The 23465-nt window shown below is 39.3% G+C and overlaps 1 protein-coding gene across 1 annotated transcript in view; it reads left to right on the forward strand.

The window, feature by feature from the left end:
* Nucleotides 1–23179, forward strand: part of LOC134317916 (phosphatidylethanolamine-binding protein 4) — a 99841-nt gene extending 76662 nt beyond the window's left edge. Inside the window, exons 5-7 of the mRNA XM_062998653.1 lie at nt 2881–2926; nt 4069–4185; nt 22899–23179. Of these exons, the coding sequence (XP_062854723.1) occupies nt 2881–2926; nt 4069–4185; nt 22899–22990 (255 nt within the window). The 3' untranslated portion in view covers nt 22991–23179. The remainder of the gene's footprint in view (nt 1–2880; nt 2927–4068; nt 4186–22898) is intronic.
* The last annotated feature ends 286 nt before the right edge of the window (nt 23180–23465 follow it).

The following is a 23465-nucleotide window of genomic DNA, read 5'->3' on the forward strand; positions in this document are numbered from 1 at the left end:
TGCTACCTCTGACTTCTACAGCATAATGAAGTTATCACGAACACTGGCATGAACGTGTGTTTATTTTAACACTCTTCTTTTGTCTCAATTTGGAGTTAAAACAATTGACTTCTCTGCATTTTCATGTTTAGCTTCTTTTAAACCGGACTTGTTCAGCGTTCACAGTGCTGAGACTTACTGTGCTGCAGCAACCTGGGAGTTCAGTCATTTCAATTCAATTCAATCATTAAAAATAGTTCAAATGGGGAACAGTGTTCATGTGGGGTCACACTGGATAGAGTGGGTACAGCACAGCAACATAGCTCTGTTGGATCTGGATTAATTCTTAATTCTTATTTTTTGTTTATGTGGTTTTCACACAACTTAGTTTTCCTCCCACATGCCAACATGCAGAAGGTGTACTGGCTATTCTAAACTGCCCCTAGGCGTGGGTATTGGTTATCCTGCAAAAGACTGAATAATATATAAATATTCCTGCTATACACCTAGTGTTTCCAGGTGATGCCGGACCCACTGCTACCCCAACCAGGATAAAGCTGTTAGTGAATATCAACTTATGTAATGGGCTCTTAGTTGGCTCACTGGTAAATTATGCTGACCCACCACCTTTGGGGTCCAGGGTTCAAATCCCTAATGGTGCTATTGGCCAGTTAGGCAACAACATACAGACATGATTGGCTGAGGCCCAAAGATGGATTGGGGTGAGATCCTGTTCGGGGTAAGTTACTGCATTCCTGGAGAAGCCGGACTTACTGCAACCCTAACCAGGACAAAATATAGTAATATTTTTGTTATACAGCTTGATCCTGGTCAGGGTCATGGTGGCTCTGGTGCTGCTTAGTAATTCTGGGCAAAAATAAACCCTGGGTTCTAAAACATGGGTAACACTCATGCATACTTATTCACTCAATTACTCACACATGGGTAGAACTTAGTGCAGCTAATTGCAGGTTTTTAAGAGACGGGAGAAAACCTGTAGAGTTATTTCAGGAAATCCATGTGGACACGAAGAACATGCAGACAGTGATCAGAGGCGTGTTTTGAACCCTTGTTTTCAGGATCCATGTTGCTCTGCAACACCCACTCTACCAGCAGCGCTACCTTGCCACCCAAGTAAAAAATACATAATGGAAAAGAAAATAAGGCGGCACGGGGGAACAGCTGGTAGAGTCCCTAAAATTCAAGTAGGTGGATTGGTTGCTTTAAAACTCCTTAGATGTGGATGAACGTGGGAGTGTGTGATGCCTTGCATCGTTTCGCTTCTCTGTCAAAGCAGTGTTTACAAGTGAAGTTGATCTACTGATCTACTTTGTGACACCACACTGAAGATAAATGAACAAATATTTAATTATTTGTTTATTAGGATTTTAATGTCATGTTTTACACACCTTGGTTATATTGGGGACAGAACAGGTAGTTACTGGTTACACAAGAGTCATCAATTCAACTTCTTAATGTCAAACACAGTTATGCACAATTTTGACTGTGGGAGGAAACCGGAGCTCCCGGAGGAAACCCACACAGGGAGAACATGCAAAGTCCACACAGAAAAGGACCCAGACCACATCACCTGGGAATCGAACCCAGGACCTTCTTGCTGTGAGGCAACAGTGCTAGCCACCGTGCTGCCCCCGAATGAACAAATAAGTAAACCTGGTGTGCACTGTTTTTTGCTCTAGTTTGTTTTCGTTCTCATGAACTTTTTTTTTTTAATATCCTGGTGTTCTCTTGGACCTTCTCACCTGTCTGCTCTGGACCTTTAGATTCATCCACATGTTCAAGGCACCATTTTTGGATACCTGTGAATGATAGGTACTGGTACCGGGCGGCACGGTGGCTTAGTGGGTAGCACTGTCGCCTCACAGCAAGAAGCTCCTGGGTTCGATCCCCAGGTGGGGCGGTCCGGGTCCTTTCTGTGCTGAGTTTGCATGTTCTCCCCGTGTCCGCGTGGGTTTCCTCCGGGTGCTTCCTCCCACAGTCCAAAAACATGCCACCAGGCTAATTGGAAGCACTGAATTGTCCTATAGATACCGAGCCGCTAGATGCACAAACCAGTGCATTGTAGTGCCGGTCTCAAGCCCGGATGAATAGGGAGGGTTGTGTCAGGAAGGGCATCCGGTGTAAAACTGTGCCAAATCCCTAACGGGAAGAAGCCGAAAATGCCGACCCCTTAAGGCTGAGGAACAAGAAGAAGAAGAAGATAGGTACTAGTACCACTTTCAACCTGTAGGAGGCCTTGCTATGCACAGAGACAGAACTCTTTCAGAAACCACCTAACATCTCAGGTTAGATCCTCCTGCATGAAGCAAACAAGCCTGCAATGATGCGAAATCACATTCATTATGGAAAAATCTACTGGGTTATTTACACTGAAGCACTAGTGTCTAAGAATATGGGTTTAAACACGACAAATATAGGAGTGCCCTTTAGGGAAGCGACTGTAAAAAAAAAAGAGAGAAATTAAAAGAGAGTCAACTCTGAGCGAGCTTCGCATGATTCCCTGTTCCTAGGCAACTGAAAGTTAATGTACAATTAATCATATGGGAATTTGCTGTTCTGAAATCTAATCGCTGACTTAATTTACCTGGGAACTGGCTCGTTCGTCAAGATATTAAACATTGCCAATTCGAGACAGGACTGAGGTGAACAGGTTTATGCCTGGCTTGGTCAGAAAGCGGTACAGCATCAGTTGGTTTAAGCTGGTGTAAATGTACACTTCTCAGCCCCTCAGGTGATGAACAAGAGCGAGCTTTGGTTGCTCTTTTGACCCTTTTTTTTTTTTTTTTTAGCTCTGTAAAACTCCAAGCTTTACACGTTATACATTTGTGCATAATGCATTGTATAAAACACTCACATTCTGCTGTCTGTCTGCTTTCATAGGGGAGCACACTGGTGGCAGGAAAGATAAAAGGCACCATACTTTCAGGTAAGTGATCTACAGTATCCAACACTTTTTAACCCATAGCCAAACACTATATGTACACTGAATGGCCAAAAGTATGTGGACATGCCTCCTAATTATTAAGTGTCTGCATTTTTGCCACAGATTTACTATATACAATCAATTATACAAAATTATTTATGTTCTTTAGACGTTTTGGCACCAGAATCTGTTTTCAGGTTTCACCCTGTGCACAAAGTGAGGTCCATAAAGGCATGGTTTAACATATTTGGCCTGGAAGAACCCTGGCCTCACTTCAGCCAAACTAAACACCTTTGGCATGAATTAGAATGTTGATTGGGAGTTTAGTTGATTGAATTAAATAATATGAAAGAATTAATTTTTCATCAAATGTGTTGTGTTCTTACTTGTGCTCTCTTTATTTTAATATCATGTTGTGACTGATGATCTGACACCATTCTGTGTGAATCAGAAAGTTCGCTGTACATGTTTATGTACTTTTCCTTAGCACTCTGAATATGGATTCAATACCAATAATTAAAGCCCTAAATTCACGGACCTTGTTTTTCAAGAATCACAGATATTTAAGGAAAAGTGCCTCATAAATAGAATGATTAAATCAATGAAAACTACAATACACAGTACAGCTAACTTAATGGTTGAATGTAAACCTAGACATTCAGCAACGGTACGAGGCTCTGTCTCAAATACAAAAATTCTCGCCCGTGTTTTGACCCTCCCCCTCCTGCAGCCACAGAATTGGTTGGGAGTTTTCCAGACTCAGTTACCCGAATTGTGTTTTTGTCTCCTTTAAACTTTGACATCTTGGACATTTGGACTAACCGATTGCTAACTGAATTGCCGTAGGATTTGCTTGTACCACCTTGTAGTACCAGTAACCGTGAGGCACTTGAATGCTACGTGAATGAAAAATGTTAAATCACTAAACACAAACATTAAAGTTTGAATTTCACAGCAAATTACATATTAAATAGGAAAAGGCTCGTTCCACAGTTCGTGGTGCAATTTTTATGGCCCTGCCAATAAGGTTATAAAAGCTGGAACACCTGATAATACCCCCCAATAAATAATGCTAAAAACCAGGCGATCAGATGAGATTCCTATTGTGCATCAATTCATGTCTCCATGTCTTTTTTTCTATGTAGACTACACTTGCCCCACACCACCTCAGCATACTGGCTTTCACCGTTACCAGTTCCTTGTGTATGAGCAGCCCACAGGCCAGGCGCTTTCTCTTACTGAAGAGGAACTGAGCTCACTTGGTAAGAACAAAGAAAAGTGGACAAGCACAAGCAAACATACTCACAACAATCAACAATTTTATTTACAGAAAGCGTGTACGGTGGCTCGCAGCATGATACACCCCCACAGTACGCTTACATGATCATTTATTTGAAATTAATCTGAAAATATCATAGTCTAGCTTTTCAACATAACATGTAATTAGCAGGGCAGCATGCAATGGCAAGTAGCACAGTTCCAGACACTGACATTTTCTCCAACTACTTATTACAAATAATTGCACACTAATTTATCATTTATACCTGATTGATTGGTCACAGTGAAATAAACAGAGTACAAAGTCTAGTAGTTTTGAACTCTGCTGGAAATGACACTGTATGCACAAACGCACAATAGATTTTTAATGAAACATGATAAATGACAACTCAGTGGTCACTACAAACAGACTACATAATAAAGTCAAGTTATGATGTGCAAATTCAGAGGTATTAGATGTTCATGGTGCCATACTACAGTATATAGGATTATCTAAAAATATCTAGTTTTATTTAATGTGACACACTGCAATATTATGTGTACTCAGTCAGTGTCAGATTATCTGATAACATTCTGTAACAATAGGCCTGCGAATACACTGACACATCATGTCATTAATTACAAAAACACATCAGCATAATGATGGCAAGGTTTTACCTGAACAAAGCATTTAAAAGTCGAAAAGGAAAAGCTTAGCGCTGACTGAGGCTGGATGAATAATAGCAAAAGGAATGTCCATTCTTTAAGCGAAACTTGAGGTAAATAGTATATATTACTATCTCTTATCACCCCAACTAGCAGCTTTGTGTTTGTAATAGGGGTCATGTTTCAGTATATATTGGTAATGTTGTTGGTGTTTAAAATGATCGCTTGTTTAAACAATAGTTTCCAATAATAATCTTCCATCTTTGGCTGTCCTCTTATTGATGCAGTGGTCACACTATAAAATGTTGATCCTTATTGATCTGGCAGTGCAAGAGCTTTCTTATTGACAAAAACATGTCCACATGGGTCTTATTCAGGTAATTTGGTATTCTTCCACCACCTAGCAGGTGTGGACCAGGTCTAGCACAACCTTGACCAAGATGAAGCGGTCAGTGAAAATAAAATAATCAACAACCTAGATGATGTAAATGTGTGTACAAAAAGAAACGCAGTTGGGAAAAGCAAGTACATCAACTGTTGTTTGTTTACCAGTTTCATTTATAAAGCACAATGTTTTTTTGTATTAGGCCTGAAAGCACGAAACCCTTCTGACATCCAGTCCTAGTCATTCTGGAGTATGATGTAAATTGCCTGAACACGTGATCACTCTCTATAATGTTGGGTCAGAAGGCAGCAGTGCAGATCCAGTTCAGTATTTTTGGGTAGGTGCAGTCATTATGTAAGTAATGTGTTAGTGCTACTTAAACTCAAATCCCTATTTAGAGCTGACTACAGTCTTACTGACACACTGAATACAAAGACCTAAATGTGACAGCTCATTACTGACCTGCATATTCTTAACAAAAACAGTCACCAAGTATAAAATGAAACGTTTGCCAAACGTGATGTTTATAGGTGAGCGTTTTAGCAATAGTTCTGAAATTATACCCCTCATATGTCTGCCTCTTCCGTAAATTGTGCTTTGTGGTTTGCCTGAAATAACATGAACATTACTCAGTGAGAGGGCTAAACATACACCTCATTCCTGAGTAATGGACCTAGATATGGTGGTTTGGAATATTTTGACCATTCAGGAATAGATGTAACATACTCTGCTTAACTAGAGTAGGGAAATGTTTACTGTGGAAGCACTTCTGTAAGTCGTTCTGGATAAGAGCATCTGCTGAATGCCGAAAATGTAAATGTACAAAGGTAATCTGAACTCACTTTATGTACATTATTTGATTAATTTAGTAAAACTTTCGTCGTTCATGTGAATTAAGGTACTGGACTAATAATCGTAAGGTTGCTCGTTCAAGCCCCAGCCATGCCAGGTTGCCACGGTTGGGCCCTTGAGCAAGGCCCTTAATCTTTGATTGCTCAGACAATACACTGGCAAAGTATTGTAAGTCGCTTTGGATAAAAGCGTCTGCTAAATGCTGAAAATGTAATTGAAACTCCTACTGATTGCTCATTGTCCACGGCACTAAAAGATACTCTGGACTAAAGATAAAATACAAGTTCAAAAATCAATAGATAAATATATTCGTGAGTGGATTTTAAATACAAACACCAGTGTTAGAACAAGTAATTAAAGGGGGCATTGATACACCTCACAAGACATAAGACGAGTTTTCTATAGCATCTGTTTTCTCTTCTAAGCCATTCAGTGCCAGTACAATCACAGTTGCCAATTATGAGACATAAATGACACGGAATGCAGCCCAACAGACACCCAGTAACTGCTGTTTTAGGACCCATGTTATTTACATTCGCAGCATTTAGCAGACACTTTTATTCAGAGCAACTTACAATTATGACTAAACACAGTTTGAGCAATTGAGGGTTAATGGCCATGTTCAGGGGTCCAACAGTGGCAACCTGGAAACCTTCTGATTACTAATCCAGTACCCTAACCACTAAGCTACCACTGCACACTGTTATAATTTGGGTGCAAAATAATTCCCTGTTTCTTGTTACAAAGTAACTTATTTTGGCAAAATAAAAAGGACCTGGCATTCTCTTTCAGCGATATGGGTGTGAATTGTTTACACCTGGTTTTAGCAAAAAATAGGCACAAATAGGCTCTCTTTGTTTTATGTTGAATCTCTTTTAAGATATTCTAAATCAATGCATAGATCTCTATGATCAGATGGATTTGAGATAGAGGTTTTCTAATAGATCTGCACTGTTTCCCATCAAATGCTCTCCTTGCTACTTCTAACAAGAAGCATAACCTAAATCAGCACAGGTACTTTAGCATGGTTAAGTAAACTTGAGAATGGAAACAACAACCAAATGTGGAATTGCAGATTAGTAACTGTACTGTGCTTCTCTGTACTATACAGTGGATTCCAAAATAAAACACGTGAAATTGAAATTGATGAGGTGCTGTTTGATACTTTTCTTTGCTCCCCAGATCCTACATCCCACTCTTCAGTGTTTGCCTGTTTTTATGACTTTGTATTTGGACTGCCCTCCCTGGTGGGTGAGGCATGTGGGCATGTTTGTGTAGGGGAGTGTCACGCTGTCTGCACCACTCAGCATCGCTCTAACTGACTTCTTTCAGATGTTTCAGGCCTGAGACTCACTGATGGAGGACAGAGAGACATGTCAGCCTCTGTTTGAAGTTTTGACACCTTTTTCAGCAGCCAGTCCTCATTAATGTGTGGGCTGTTTGACGTGTTGAAGTGGAGGCACGCTGCAGAGTTTTTCTTAAGTTTATCTTTTTTTGGGGAAAATTGATGTCAAAATGAGTTTGAAGATGCGTATCTTTAAAAGTCTTGGTGGGGAATTTATAATACTTTCCAATTTATTAAAATTTGGGTTAAAATCCTTACTATAAGTTCAAGGCTTGCTTCATTTATTTATTTCAACAGGGTCCTCATTGCTATGTAATAGGATCACCTTATAATTTATGGATTTATTTAACTTTTTTTGTTTTTAGGTGTTTTTATTTGTCTTTTCAGATTTTTTTCATCATTCTGTTCATTTTCAGTTTCCATATTAAAATCCGGGTGCTCTGGTGGCACAGTGGTCTATTACATTTACATTTACATTTTCGGCATTTAGCAGACGCCTTTATCCAAAGCGACTTACAGTAGTTACAGTATATAGTCTGAGCAATTGAGGGTTAAGGGCCTTGCTCAAGGGCCCAGCAGCAGCAACCTGGCAGTGATGGGGCTTGAACTAGTGACCTTCTGGTTACTAGTCCAGTACCTTAACCACTAGGCTACGGCTTGCCCAACAGATGAATCCGGGTTTAAATCTTGACAGTGCTATCAGCCGGTTGGGTATCTACCTCTGAGGAAGTGGTGGCCAAAGCCCTAAAATGGATTGGCACCCTGTCCAGGCTATTCCTGCCATACACCCAGTGTTTCCCAGTGAAACCAGACCTGCTGTGATCCTAAAGAGGATAAATAAAGAAAAAAATTATGCTTTTTCTGTTGCTTGCACAAGACCTCACTGCATAGCCTTTTACTTACTTGCTAGTGAGGTAATTTCTCTATTATTTATCTTTATATAAATAAGATAGTTTGACTACAACCATTAAACAGTACAAGCTTTTGTTAGACTTAATGTGCTGACGGACTGGCATCCCTTGGCTGATCTAATTTGTGAATGGAAATGGGCTTGTTAGAACATAGGGTACACTTACGTTAGATGATTTATGTCCACTTTATTAAGGTTAATTCAGATAAATAACTGTGGTCTCTAATAAACCTGATAATCAGTTCTTTTTTCTTTTCTGTTCTTGCAGTCAATATTTAATATGCAGATGCAGCTTGCAGTGCTAATTACAGCGTTATGTAACGTAAGGTGAAGGTAATCCATACAGTGCTCCGAGTTCCACACACTTCATCTTCATTACTGAATTGTTATTAATTATATGTAAGTGATTAGAACAAATAAATAATACTGTAAAGTGTCTGTAGGTGTTCTTCACCACAAAAAATCTAATCTGTGACCTTTTGTTTATGTAATGTAAATAAATACTGAAAGAGCCTCTTGCAGCAGAGAAAAACAGTAATGAGGGGGAACTGTAACATGAAGCATTGATTTATGAAGATTATGGATGTATTGATTTCTGTTAACACTACTAGCATTGATACAGCAAACAATACAGAGAAACAGTCAGAACATATCAGCTTTTATTTTTTGTTTTATTGGTTTAATTTAAAACATTTAGTGCTTAAAATGCAGCTAAGACCCTACATCTGTAGTCCAGGGTCACACTGTTGTGTACTTAGGACATGTGGCCAGAGCAGAATAGACAATTGTACGGGGCGCCTGGGCAGTAGAAGCACCATACTGCCAGCTTAGAAATAAAAAGACTGAGTGGTATAAGATATAAATTTTTTGTTCAACAGCCAATGGTGAAGTTTTATATTTAAATGTCTTTTGGATACATTAAAAGTTGAAAAGCAACTATCACCAAAAGTATTCATCATGTAAAATGCAAACCCAACAAAACCAATAGAAAATATGTCAGGCCTTTTGTACTTTGTGGATTTCTCCCAGTTTTATCAAAATAAATAAAGCACTAGGGACAGTGGTAGTTCAGCGGTTAAGGTGCTGGACTAGTAATCAAAAGGTTGCTGGTTCAAGCCCCACCATCGCCAAGTTGCCACTGTTGGGCCCCTAGGCAAGACCCTTAACCCTCAATTGCTTGAATTGTATTCACTGATAATTGAAAGTTGCTTTGGATAAAAGCGTCTGCTAAAAACCGAAAATGTAAATGTGACGTCTTCATACACCATGAGTAGAAACCGTGTCTCTGCATTAATGACTGTGCAGGACGTTATTATAACCACATTTACAAGAAAAATATACTGTTTTTATTTATATTTAATTTTCAGCATCAGTCTGCAATTATTGTTGATCGTCCCTGTAAGTTTTTCCAGGATTAAGACAATGTCACGTCAATCTGAGTGGACTAAATATAACTGTTGTGAACATTATTAATCTAGGATTTTTCCCTAGTGAAAATACAAACCTATGAAGGAGCAGCATATACAATTTTGCCCTAGGCGCCTGACTGGCACTATCCTGCCCTGTGTGTACTTGCAGAGAAATGTACAGGATCAGTTAAAAAAAAAGTGTATGATACACTCTGACCTCAGTTCTGATTGATTCTCTAAAATTTTAATCAGATTTTAAGGATTTCTGTTGCTGTTCTTTTAAGGACTAAATGAAACAAACACGTTTATTCCTTGTCCAGAACTATGACTTTTTGGGATGTTTTTAAGAAAACAAGAGTTTCAACACCATCCGATTTCCAATATAATCTGTCCCAAAAGTTAAGTATGAGCTTATTCACCACCCTACCCTGGCCTAGGACTTCCTAGTGAACACCCAGAACTAACGCCAAAGTCGCTCTTCCTCTCTAACTCACTTGCAGGAAATTTAATCAAGTAGTTTTTTAAATCCACTGAGATAATCACAGTAATTTGATCATTTTTGTTAATTTCTGAAGTAGAGGAAATGATGAGTTCTGAATAGAGTACCGGACATTAGATCCCAATACCAAAGAAAAGAGACAAGGGTGTGGGGTTGCTTTGTTAAGTCAGGATCTGGAAGACTTGCCAATTCTGAGGCTTTTACTTTTCAAAAAGAATGTAAATGCAATGATATAAGCTGAAACGGATGCAGGAGTTGCAGTATTTCCAAAATAAAAAAGCTAATTGACTTCTGAATGGCTGGTAATAAACTAAAGGTTTTAAAGTTGCCTAGTCAAAGTGCTGATTGGAACCCCACAGAGATGTTACAAGATGCTGAGTGGCGAGACCTGATACAAGCAGTTCACACCCGATAACCCAGCAGTGTGTTTGAATTACATAAGTCCTGCAAAATGTGGGCTTATCAGAGATATGAACAACTAACATTAAACCACAGGGTGTTTGTTATTTGAATGTTTTTGGCAAAAAAAGCAGCTTATTTTTATTTAATTGCAGTAAAATGTAAACCAAGCTTTTGTCTTTATGTTTTGAAGGTGATAGTGTAGGTCTTTCTTCATATTGTTAATTGAACTGTAGTTGCTTTGGTGTTCCCATGTCTTTAGTAAGACATATGCAGCTGTGGAAATGACTGTCACTGTGTAATCAGTACTTATGGAGATTAGTGCTTGTCATGTGCATGTAGTTGGTGACCACATCTCTTATACAGCGATGACATTTATTGTTTAATTGATCTGATTGGAGAGTTTGAAAGGCTTGACTTGTGGGTGTGGAGTCTTCCTAATGATCATGTTCCACTTCCCGATACCGACTTCAACACACACTCTTGTCTTTGTCCCAGTGTCTGTCTATATGTGTGTGTGTGTGTGTGTGTGTGTGTGTGTGTGTGCATTTAACATATCTGTTTAGACATAATGGGCATTTTCCATTTCCCCTAATGCAGAGGCCAACTCAATTTCAACTCCAGAACTGACGCTCTCTAGGCTTTGATCTTCTACTGTTCTTACAGACGCCAAGAGGTACAGCTCAGGCCTGGCGCCTAGGCTGCAGGGCTGCATGGGTCTGTGTGTGTGGTGTGTATTGTGTGTGGGAAGAGTTATGTGGGTCAGTGGATGGATGGTGACAGCTGGTGGTTGTGAAAGTGATGGTAGGGAGGCATGGAGGCGGACGGTGGGCAGTAGGCAGGAGTAAAAGCCTGCCGGTGGGGAATCCCCACTCCTCCACCTTTCCTCTCGAACACGGTGTTACTTTTTGTCCTGGTGCCAGGGGTTCTACAGGCCGCAAACAAAACAGCTGGTGGCAAAAAGTCCTCATTTCATTCCTTCTATACATGCACAGTGCATACATATACTGTATATATAAAACAACGTTCATTCAAATATCCTTGGAAAAAATTAAAAGTGTTTTAATGATTCATACTTGTAAATGTAGGTGTTGCTTTCGTCTCATACAGCATGTGTACCTTGGGGGTCTAAGACCAGAAGTCTAAGACCAATAGTAAAAATGCTTCTATTTTGCGTTTTTCTCAAACTAAACACAACGTATTTCAATACAATCATAAATTCAGCTCAACAATTTGAATAAAAAGGTGAACCTTTTCAGAACTTCGGTACACTACATGGACTAAAGTATTGGGACACCCCTTCTTATTTTTGAATTTTTGTGTTTCAGCTACAATTGACAGCAGGTGTAATAAATGAATATATGAAGACAATTATAAACTATCAACTTTGCAGCACCAATTTAGGGAAGGCCCTTTCCTATTCCAGCATGACTGGGCTTTGTGCACAAAGCAAGCTCTATAAAGTCATAAAGAAAAGCTCAGTCCTGACCTCAGCCCCACTGAACAGCTTTGAAATAAACTGGAACATTAATTGAGGCTTTTTTGACCAACATCAGTGCCCAGCCAGGCAAATGCTCTTTTGACTGAATGGGCACAGATTCCCACAGACATACTTCAAAGTCTTGTGAGAAGCATTATCAGGGGAGTGTTTTTTGTTACAGCTGAAAAGATCACATAGAGGTCACTCTATTTTAATACATTTGTTTTGAAAATGAAATGACCAACAAGCTCTTGGTCAGATGTCCAAATACTTGCCATATTGTGTATTTTGGTAGGTTCTCCCTTTTGCTGTAATGACAACATGCCCGTAAATGGTCACTGTGGTTTGGGTCAGGTTACTGGAGGAGAGCCCATTAATGTCAGTGCTCAACAAAAGCAAGTAGTTGCAAAACTTTGAAGTTGGAGATTTGTAATGAAAAGTTCTATATTAAATTGATGACGAATGCAAAAAAGAAAGTGTTTTTAACAGTGGCCACCGAATGAAAGAACTTCAATTCTTCAGTTTGAAATGAAAATCAGTTTCTGAAGTTATTGCAATCCCAATACTGCCATGACATACATGTCTTTTACAGGTGTTTTATCATTTGACTTTTTTGTAGCTGCTTTATGAACATGGACGTAACATCTTTAAATGCCTAAGAGACTTACTAGCTAATATATCCCCTGTTGCAGCATTTTGACCCAGAATAATGAACTGTTCCAAGTTTTTTCCTCCTGTAGCGCTCATCATCCACAGCCATTTGATCCTGCGAGCTCAGCAGCAGGAACTGAACTGTAATTGAAGCTATTAGCAGCAGTGCTGTGTGGTAATGGCAGATCTGATCCTTCTCTCCCACCCACCCATACAGCCATTAATCAAAAGCACTATGGACTGGGACAAACTCGAGTCTACCATGCAGCCCAGGGATCCCAATACCCCACCAAGTGCTTTATTTTCTCTTTTTAATTGTCTGATGGTGGTGAAAGTGTGTTTTCAAAAAGAGACTTGAAAGTTCTGGTGGATGTCTAGGTGCAATTAATTTAATTTGCGTTGTTTTATGCAGTAGGATCCAGCAGGTCTCAAAAATAACAAAACTCACTTAGATGCATTTGTATAGAGGACTGAAACAATTGAGTCATTCTGAGACTGCTGAGGAGAAAATTCATAAGGACACAGGGAGAAGATGCTACCCAAAATCCTTACAGACACTGACACACATTCAATGAGTGTGATGCCATGTGATCGATTGGCATCCTGTCCATTGTGTGTTCCCGTTTGGCTCAGTGTTTCTGGGTGGTGCCAGTTCCACTGAGATCCTAACCAGGATGAAGCAGTTATTGAAAATGAGTGAATGAATTTGAGTTTCTGACAAAGATATAAGATTTAGAGCGACATGGTGATGGTAGAGTGTACCAGAACACCTGAATTATGGACACCTAGGTTTGATTCTCATCTCTTTATATGTTCTTGCCGTGTTTGTGTTTGTTTCGATTACTCTTTGGCCAGGGTGTACACCCAGTATTTTTTTCCCTTGAATTTAATTAAACTACCATTACTTGTCATGCACATAACTGATGATTAGCAATTAAATTTTATTTCACTATTCTAATTTTAGCAAACTAGTACAATTGGACACTTGTGGACACCCCTCCCAATTACTGAAGGTCAGATGGTTCCGCCACACCCATTGTTAGCAAGTGTATATTAGTAATTATATTAAATGTATTCTTTGCATCCAACTTTGTGGTGAAAATTTTCTTTTCGGGTTCAGCATGCCTGCTCTGTGAACAAAATGATGTCTATACAGACATGGTTTGATAAAATTTTTAACTAAATAGACTCTAGTTCCTACAGACATACTTTAAAATATTGTGTAAGGATCTTTCTAGAAATGTGGAGGCAGTTTTAGCAGAAAGGTGGGCACAACTATGTCTTAATGCCTGTGCAAAGTAATAATTGCAAATTTGTCCCTCTAATAGCACTCAGATGGCACAGTGGTCTGGTACTAATACACTACTGCTGAAATCAAGTTTAAATCTCAGCGTTGCTATTAGCCGACTGGGTGTCCACACAGACATTGACTGTGTCTGAGCAGGACAGATGGCCAGAGCCCTGCAATGAGTAGAATACCTGTTCATGGTATTCCTGCCTTGCACCCAGTGTTTATGGTGGACCTGGATCCACCACAACCTTCACTGGGATAAAGCGGTTTATGAAAATTGACCTGAAAAGAAGTGTCCCATAAATTATGCCACAATCTTAAAAAAAAGAGATTAAAAAAGAGTATTTGTGGTTGGGCACTGATGTTGGACATGAAGGCCTGACTATAAAACGACTTTCCAATTATTCTCAAAAGTGTTCAGTAGGCTTAAGGTTAGGGATCTGTTCTGGACACTGCAGTTCCTCCACACCAAACTCAACATACCATGCCTTTAAAACCACAAAGCACTTTCACAGACTGTTACCACAACAGTAGTTATACTATTTATTTTATACACCTGTTGAAATATCGAGGAATGTACACATACTTTTGGCCATGCAGAGTTCCTCAGCAGTGCTAATGGGGTTGTTAATAGAGCACTTGTGTTCTTGGATTGAAGATGCTCATTGAAGTGAAAGGGAGGTGTGTGTGGGCAGCTGAGTAGCGTGCCACATCGGTCCTCCATGTTTTCATGAGTCATACTGTCTACAGGGTGGGCCATTTATATGGATACACCTAAATAAAATGGGAATGGTTGGTGATATTAACTTCCTGTTTGTGGCACATTAGTATATGGGAGGGGGAAAACTTTTCAAGATGGGTGGTGACCATGGCGGCCATTTTGAAGTCGGCCATTTTGGATCCAACTTAAGTTTTTTCAATGGGAAGAGGGTCATGTGATACATCAAACTTATTGAGAATTTCACAAGAAAAACAATGGTGTGCTTGGTTTTAACGTAACTTTATTATTTCATGAGTTATTTACAAGTTTCTGACCACTTATAAAATGTGTTCAAAGTGCTGCCCATTGTGTTGGATTGTCAATGCAACCCTCTTCTCCCACTCTTCACACACTGATAGCAACACCGCAGAAGAAATGCTAGCACAGGCTTCCAGTACCCGTAGTTTCAGGTGCTGCCCATCTCGTATCTTCACAGCATAGACAATTGCCTTCAGATGACCCCAAAGATAAAAGTCTAAGCGGGTCAGATCGGGAGACCTTGGGGGCCATTCAACTGGCCCACGACGACCAATCCACTTTCCAGGAAACTGTTCATCTAGGAATGCTCGGACCTGACACCCATAATGTGGTGGTGCACCATCTTGCTGGAAAAACTCAGGGAACGTGCCAGCTTCAGTGCATAAAGAGGGAAACACATCATCATGTAGCAATTTCAAATATCCAGTAGCCTTGAGGTTTCCATTGATGAAGAATGGCCCCACTATCTTTGTACCCCATATACCACACCATACCATCAATTTTTGTGTTCCAACAGTCTTGGAGGGATCTATCCAATGTGGGTTAGTGTCAGACCAATAGCGGTGGTTTTGTTTGTTAACTTCACCATTCACATAAAAGTTTGCCTCATCACTGAACAAAATGTTCTGTGTAAACTGAGGGTCCTGTTCCAATTTTTGTTTTGCCCATTCTGCAAATTCAGTGCGCCGATCTGGGTCATCCTCGTTGAGATGCTGCAGCAGCTGGAGTTTGTAAGGGTGCCATTTGTGAGTAGCTAATATCCGCCGAAGGGATGTTCGACTGATGCCACTCTCCAGTGACATGCGGCGAGTGCTACGCTGTGGGCTCTTGCTGAATGAAGCTAGGACAGCCACTGATGTTTCTTCATTAGTGACAGTTTTCATGCGTCCACATTTTGGCAAATCCAACACTGAACCAGTTTCACGAAACTTGGCAAGCAGTTTGCTAACTGTAGCATGGGAGATGGGTGGTCTCGTAGGGTGTCTTGCATTGAAATCTGCTGCAATGACCCGGGTACTGCGTTCACCAGACATCAACACAATTTATATCCGCTCCTCACGTGTTAACCTCTGCGACATGTCAATGGCTGTAAACAAAGAGAAGCTTGTAAATAACTCATGAACGAATAAAGTTACGTTAAAACCAAGCAAAACCATTGTTTTTCTTGTGAAATTCTCAATAAGTTTGATGTGTCACATGACCCTCTTCCCATTGAAAAAACTTAAGTTGGATCCAAAATGGCCGACTTCAAAATGGCCACCATGGTCACCACCCATCTTGAAAAGTTTTCCCCCTCCCATATACTAATGTGCCACAAACAGGAAGTTAATATCACCAACCATTCCCATTTTATTTAGGTGTATCCATATAAATGGCCCACCCTGTATATTAACATCTGAAAAACCCCTGAATGCCTTTTCTCACACAAACACAAATACACACCACCTACAAAGGTTACTTTAGCACAGAGTGCAATCAGGGTCATCGATGATTTAGAAGAGAGCAGAGCAGAAGTGCATATAATTCACAGAACTTTAGGTTGTATGTCTCATCATATTAATGTTCAGTATATCAATGAGCCACGATCTGGCTTGCATTATATTTCCATACACACATAACAAATACACATTATATTGCCAAACGTATTTGGACACTGATCATGACATTGTTGGATATCAAGTTTCAAAACCATGGTCATTAATGTAAACATTTTATATTTTAAAAAAGGACTTTTACACGACTCCAAGTGTCTCTTAGAAAACAGCATATCTGAGCTCAGCCGCTGATCTTGGGCGAGAATGCCAAGCCTGCAAAAAACTTTCCAATTCATCTCAAAGGTGTTCAGTGAGGATGAGGTTAGGGGTCATGCTGAACCAGGTATGGGCCTTCTTTACACTGTTGCCACAAAGATGGAGTTTAGCTAAAAAAAGCCATTACTATTTTAGTGGACAGTGGTAGCCTAGTGGGTAGGACTTTGGGCTATTAACTCAAAGGTTGAGAGTTCAAATCCCAGCTCTGCCATGCAGCCACTGTTGGGCCCTTGAGCAAGGCCCTTAACTCTCTCTGCTCCAGGGCCTCCATACAATGGCCGACCCTGCACTCTGACCACAGCTTCCAAACAAGCTGGGTTATGGAAAGAAGGAATTTCATTGTACTGTACACATGTACATGTATAAATGACAAATAAAGGTCTTCTTTTTAATGCCTAATGTGGAATCCCATTTGGAGTTTGCCACAGGCCAAGACAAGTCAGTTTAAATGTATTTTAATAGTGCTTATTACGATGGACATTGTCTCAAAACAACTGTACAGAATCCAGGACCAAAACCCCAGTTCAGCAAGCCATGTTAAGAGACTACACACTTTTGTCTTTTATAGCCATTAATAAAGTTTTGGGTCTTGCTGTAGGGTGTTACATTTGGCAGAAACCCAACACTGCTCATCACCCCAAGAACGCCATCACCACAGTGAAGTATGGTGGTAACAGCATCATAAGATTGGGAAAATGGTTAGGGTAGTTAGAGATTTCAGCTTGGGGCAGGGGTTAAATCCAGGAACCTTTGTGGTGTAAGAATGTTTAAGCCCAATTAAAGACCATGGATTAATAACCGTTGGTAAAACTCATGCGTGTTGTGCCACCTGAGTGCCCAGGCATCTATATCTTAATCCTTGCAATTGCAGTGAAAGGTAGTTTGATCAAGTAATTACTCATCAGGGTGAATTCTTATGCAACCAAGAAATCTGTGGTTCCTTTGTTAAATAAGACTTTTTCATCTCAAGACACAGTTAGACATATTGTGTGGACAACATGGTAAAAATCCAATTTTTATTACATTATTTGACATTTATATTTGTGACATTTAACAGATGGTTTATCCAAAGCAACCTTCTGATTACTAGTCCAGTATCATAACTGAGCTACCACAAATGTTCAGGAGGAGGGATAGTTGTGCATCGCCATGTAAAAGTTGTGTGACTTATTTTCAGAAGAATTCAGTCAATTCTAGAGACTTGTACCACAGTATACAATAAAAGTCATGAGAAAGTGTCATCTAAGCAAGCATTTTACTTCCTGCATTGGTGAACGACGATGAAAGAGAGGGTGAGGCGAACAAGAATAGAGGAAGAAAGCACCACATCACTCCCCACTTCCTATCTCTGCCTGTTCCATGACTCGACAGATCGGGGAAGTGGAAAGTTTGTGTCTGTGCGAGCTGAAATTAGCCTGAACTCAAACGGACGCTGCTATTTTTAGAGCTGTGTATAAATCTGTGTGTGAGATGACACTCCTCCCAAAAAAAAAACATCTACTATGACATTATGTTTGTGATCTGTGAAAATAAAGTGTCACCAGCCTGTCAGGCAAGAGGACCGAGTTTAAGTGTCGTGGTGTTTTCCCTTAAGGTCATTCTAAATGCTGAACAGCATTGTTTATATAAACTGGTAAATGTCAGGGCATTTATGTCTTGAGATAAAAAAAAATTCTGCAACTGAATAATTGGAACACCTGTTTCTTTCATAAGTAGTTGGATGTTCTGAACAGCAGTTTCTTTAACTTATTGTTCTGGTTCATTCAAGTCATTTACCTTTGTGGCATGGTCCTCCAATTCCTTCAGTCAAGCATTAAGAGGTGGATTTTGGAGGCTTCTTGCTTGCACAGCAGCCTCTAAGCCTATGGGAATGTGAAGCTTGCTTGACTGTGGACAGTGTCAGTGGTTATTCAGCAACATTTACTTAATGGAAGACCTGTTTTGATGATGTACTTGAAATACGTCTGACCATTTGGGCAAATTATCTCTTGGTTTCTTTTCAACCTTGGCAAAAAAATACTGGTATTTTAAACTGATCTGATGTCTAATTATAGGCATTACTTAAATGCTACAAAAGTGTTCACAGTAGAGCCAAAACATTACAACCACCCTCCAAAAAGTGCATGGCAATTCCTTTTCCATGTCAATTGTGCCTGCCATGGTCATGGATGTATTAAATATTGGGCTGATGGTATTTACTCACACACTTTCATAGGAATTAAATCATACTGTGCAGATGACTGGGTTGTTGGATCTCCCAAACAGTGGTCCGAGGGGGCCAGGCGAGTCTCATTGATGCCAGAGGAGATGAAGGCATCTAGTACAGATCAGTAGAGGAGCTACTGTGGCTCAAATTGCAGATCATTTAAATTGTGGTGTTCGGGTGAATGTGTTACAACACACATTGCATCAAACTCTGCTGTGTATAGTGCTGAGTAGTCACATGCCAGTCAAAGTTCCTATGCAAACTCCTGTCCACCATTGAAAGCCCCTGCAATAGGCATGGATTGGAACTGGACACCAGAGACTGGACATTTTTACACAGGTTGCTTGCAGTAACATTTTTCCCAGAAAAGTCTTCATCTTGCCAATCCATTAAAGTTATAGACTGCTTCTTCAGATAGTTATGTGTAGAATTGTGTATGTCTGTTACAAGTTGTAACTAGACAAAAGAACTGTATAAATATTGTTAACATTTAATTTAAAAAAATACAGAATAAGGTGATGTGTTACTCAATATACTTGGACTTGAACCTAGAAGATATATAAACATACCAGAACTGAATCAACCACATTTTACTAAGCTTGTCTCAGCACTATTTAATTGTTAGCTATGTTCGGCTGCTCATCATGCCTTAAATTGTTCAAACTGGTAAGGCATTAGAGTCAGTAGTAGAGCATAAAAGAAGCCAGAGTAGATTCACGTCATACCAATGAATAGCATGAAAGGCTTTCAAGCCACCCCACCCTGTCACCCCCTCAACTTTAGCTGTGTGTTTAGTTGACGTAATCAAGGCATGGTTTAGTCCTGACACATCAATAGTGATTCACCAAAGCAGCTGGAAACTTGGCTTGTCTCTTGCGCTCATCTTCACTGGTTAATGAAACATACACCTTATAGCTTTGGGGCTTTTTTTTTTTTTTTTATCAAAATATCTATGCTGAATCACTGTCATTATTTATTGACGAACTTAAGCATCACATTAAGATGTTCTAGGTCAAGTAGTGTGTCAGTTGTCTCTATTGTTTTGGCAGTGTGTTCTGAATTATTGTCTTGTTGGAAGACAAACTTTCATCCCAATTTAAGCTTTTCTGGTAGAGGAAAGCTGGTTTTTCAGATTTCTTCAGTGACCAGATTTCTATCCCCTACTGCTGAAAGTTATCCACATAACATTATAATAACTCGACTATAGTTTACAGTGGAACACCATACTTACAGGTGCAATCAGAAATATTCACACACCCCAACCCCAGGAAAATAAGGATTAATAACTCTAAACTTTTCTGTACAGTTAGATTTTGCTTTAATTCAGTGTTCATCAGTTGAATGATGCAGCAAATGAGCAAAGAAGAGAATAGTGTATGTTTTTTTTTACAGTATTGTGTTTGTAGTGCCATGTCACAATTATTTAACCCTTACATAATATTGCTGATCTTAAAACCTACTGGTAGTCAGTGTGACCTTGGGTTACAGCAAGTTGGGTTACAGCATGACTGATAGACCTGGGTGTCTTACAATAACTGTGGCCATTAAGAATTTCAAAATCTTTGATTCTCTTAACTTTTTCTGAAGTGTTTAAAGGCTTTTTCTATTTTTCTGTTATGTAATTCATAATGTTATAGATTCACTGGGGAAAAGTACTTTTAATATGTTTAAATAAAAAAGTTTAATAAAAGTTTAAAATGTGCAGTCTGAGATATAAAATTGTACAAGTGTATGTGTGTGTGTGTGTGTGTGCGCGCCGCCCTGGCCATAGAAGGGTCGAATAAGGCTCAGTATGTGCAGAGGCGGAACATTATCACCTCCTGTTCTTAGACCTGAAGGCCTAAAGGTCACATGACCTCATAAAGCCAGGTCTCCTAACTCCATCTCACACACTTAATCACACAAGTGCACACACACACACTCATACACAATGATACACACTTGCTCGAGTCTCATCCTCTTGTAATTGAGAGATATCGGGCTCCAGACGGTGCTCATTACTTTCACCACTAGCACCTGTCATGTAAGCGCTCATGCGTACCTCTAGTAAAAGGCTATATGAATGTAATTGTACTGGTAAGGGTGTGATATAGGTTGCTATATAAAAATGACCTATCACTGAGGCTGAATATGACCTTTTTCTTTTTGACTTGCACTTTCACACTCTCCCACATGTATTTGCATGCAAACATTCACAGGCCACCACACTTACACAGACACACTTGTTCATTCCAGGATGTGGCTAAGTAAAGTGTTGTGCTAAGTGTATACCAACGGGATTTCCCTTTTCACCGCTGCTGCATTTCCTTTTTATTTTTACATACATGTTGTCTTTTTTACTTCTGTGATTGAGACACCAAACAGTGAAAGTTTTGCTCCTTAACCATGTTTCCTAATAATAGCATCTTCTTTTTCCTTTTCCTAATAGCACATTTCTTGGTTCTGTGCTGACAGATCAGATGTTACATTTCATGCAGGGTAAAAAGAACACAGTCACAGTTAATAAGTGGCAACTCTGACCGACAAGGAGCTTAAAGCACTATCAACTGTGACTCATGTTTAGCGAATAAAAAGGCAAACCAGGCACAAGCCTACCACTTACGATGAGCCAGCTTTTTCTCTACACTGGATATGAAAGTGTGTTCCACTATAACACTATATAAAATTAATTGGCTAGTTCTGGGGTTTATTCAAGAGTCTACACCAACTCACAGCATCCATCACTGTCAACCTGATGCATGTCACACAGTGGTGACAATATTGAAGCAGAATGTACATTTGAATTTAGCTTTTTTTCTCTTTTAAAATGAATGTAGCCAGTGTGGTCCAGGAAACATGCAAAGCCTTACATTTTGTTTTATATTCTTGCTTTGATCAGCAAGATCATTAGACAGCTTATTGGGCTTCAGGGATTGTGTTCTGTTCTGTGTAAACACTTTTGTAAATTTTGTGAGATTAAATCTCAAAAATCATGCCTACACTTCGTCATTATGGGTGATCAAGTGTAGATTGATGGGTCAGAATGATAATTATGTCCATTCAAAATCAATCCACTGAATCTGAATACTCTCTAAATTTATTGTACATGTCCCCTGTAAGTGGACATACACTTTGACTTCATTTGTATATAGAATTAGACTCAAGTAAAAAGAACATGTTGGTACTAAACATTGTGTGTTGGTGTTAAAATCCACTGGAGAAAGAAGTGAGCAAATTCAGATATCATAGCAGCCGGAGCTGTGACTGGTATTTACTCACTTGTCCTGCCAAAAACCCTTGTTCTTCTGTTGCTACCATCAGCATCACAACAGCATGTGTGTTTAATTTAGACCTGAATTTAGTAATTTAGTTTTACAGAACAGCCCGGCAATCCGGTTCAAATACAAATAATGTCTTTATTTTAAAATGACCAGTTGATATAATCTAATAAAAGCAACACTTGTTCTCTCTGTGTCCAAAGACATGTAGTCAGGTCAACTGGAGCTACTAAAAATTGCTATGAGTGTGTGTGTCTGCCCTGTTATGGCAGAAAAACAATCCAAACAGGTCGCCAGTCCTTTTGCCCAACGAATCAGACACACCAACACCCTAAACAGGATAAAGCGGTACTAAAATTGTGAATGAATAAATGAGATTTGACACACAGATTCATATAAGCAGCTAGAGACCAAATTCAGCATTCCAAATGCTTGTATGAACTGTAATTGATTGGTTTTCTTGTTGAGACTTTAAGAATGATAAAGGAAGTTATAGTACTTACATTGTTTTATTTTCTGTTTTGTTTTTGTCTTTTAAGGTAAATGGGATCCACAAGCATTTGTGAAGAAGTTTGGACTTATCAGCCCTGTGGCTTCGCTCCAGTTCCTTACCCAAAACTATAAGGATTAGATGACCCACCTGTTAAGCAACTAGTCTACATATCCTAAACAATACAAATACCAACAGTATTTTTGTTCTTTAATTATTGAATAGTAACATATCTGCATTGCACCTATAGTGAATACTTTGTCATTTTATTTCTGTCTAATTGGCCGTTTCTGAAGCCCCCAAACCCCTGTAATAAAATACCTACTGTTACCTTCTGGTTTTTTTTTTTCATTATTAAGTTAATCAACATGTTTTGTAAAATGCAGTAAAAATAAGAATCTGTGATTTATTAAATCTCTTAAATCTTTATTAAACTAACAAAAGTATTAAGAAAATAATTGCAATGATTTTACCGATCAGCTTTATTGCAGTTTGTAATTATAAACAAATGTAGAATACCTGCAACACACTCCGAAATAGTTGGGACAGAGGCAAAATAAGAGTGAAAAGTTTATAGAGTATTGAAGGTACATTCCACAATAAGCAGGTGAATTGG

Source organism: Trichomycterus rosablanca, chromosome 7 (assembly GCF_030014385.1).
Source record: "Trichomycterus rosablanca isolate fTriRos1 chromosome 7, fTriRos1.hap1, whole genome shotgun sequence".
Lineage (NCBI taxonomy): Eukaryota > Metazoa > Chordata > Actinopteri > Siluriformes > Trichomycteridae > Trichomycterus > Trichomycterus rosablanca.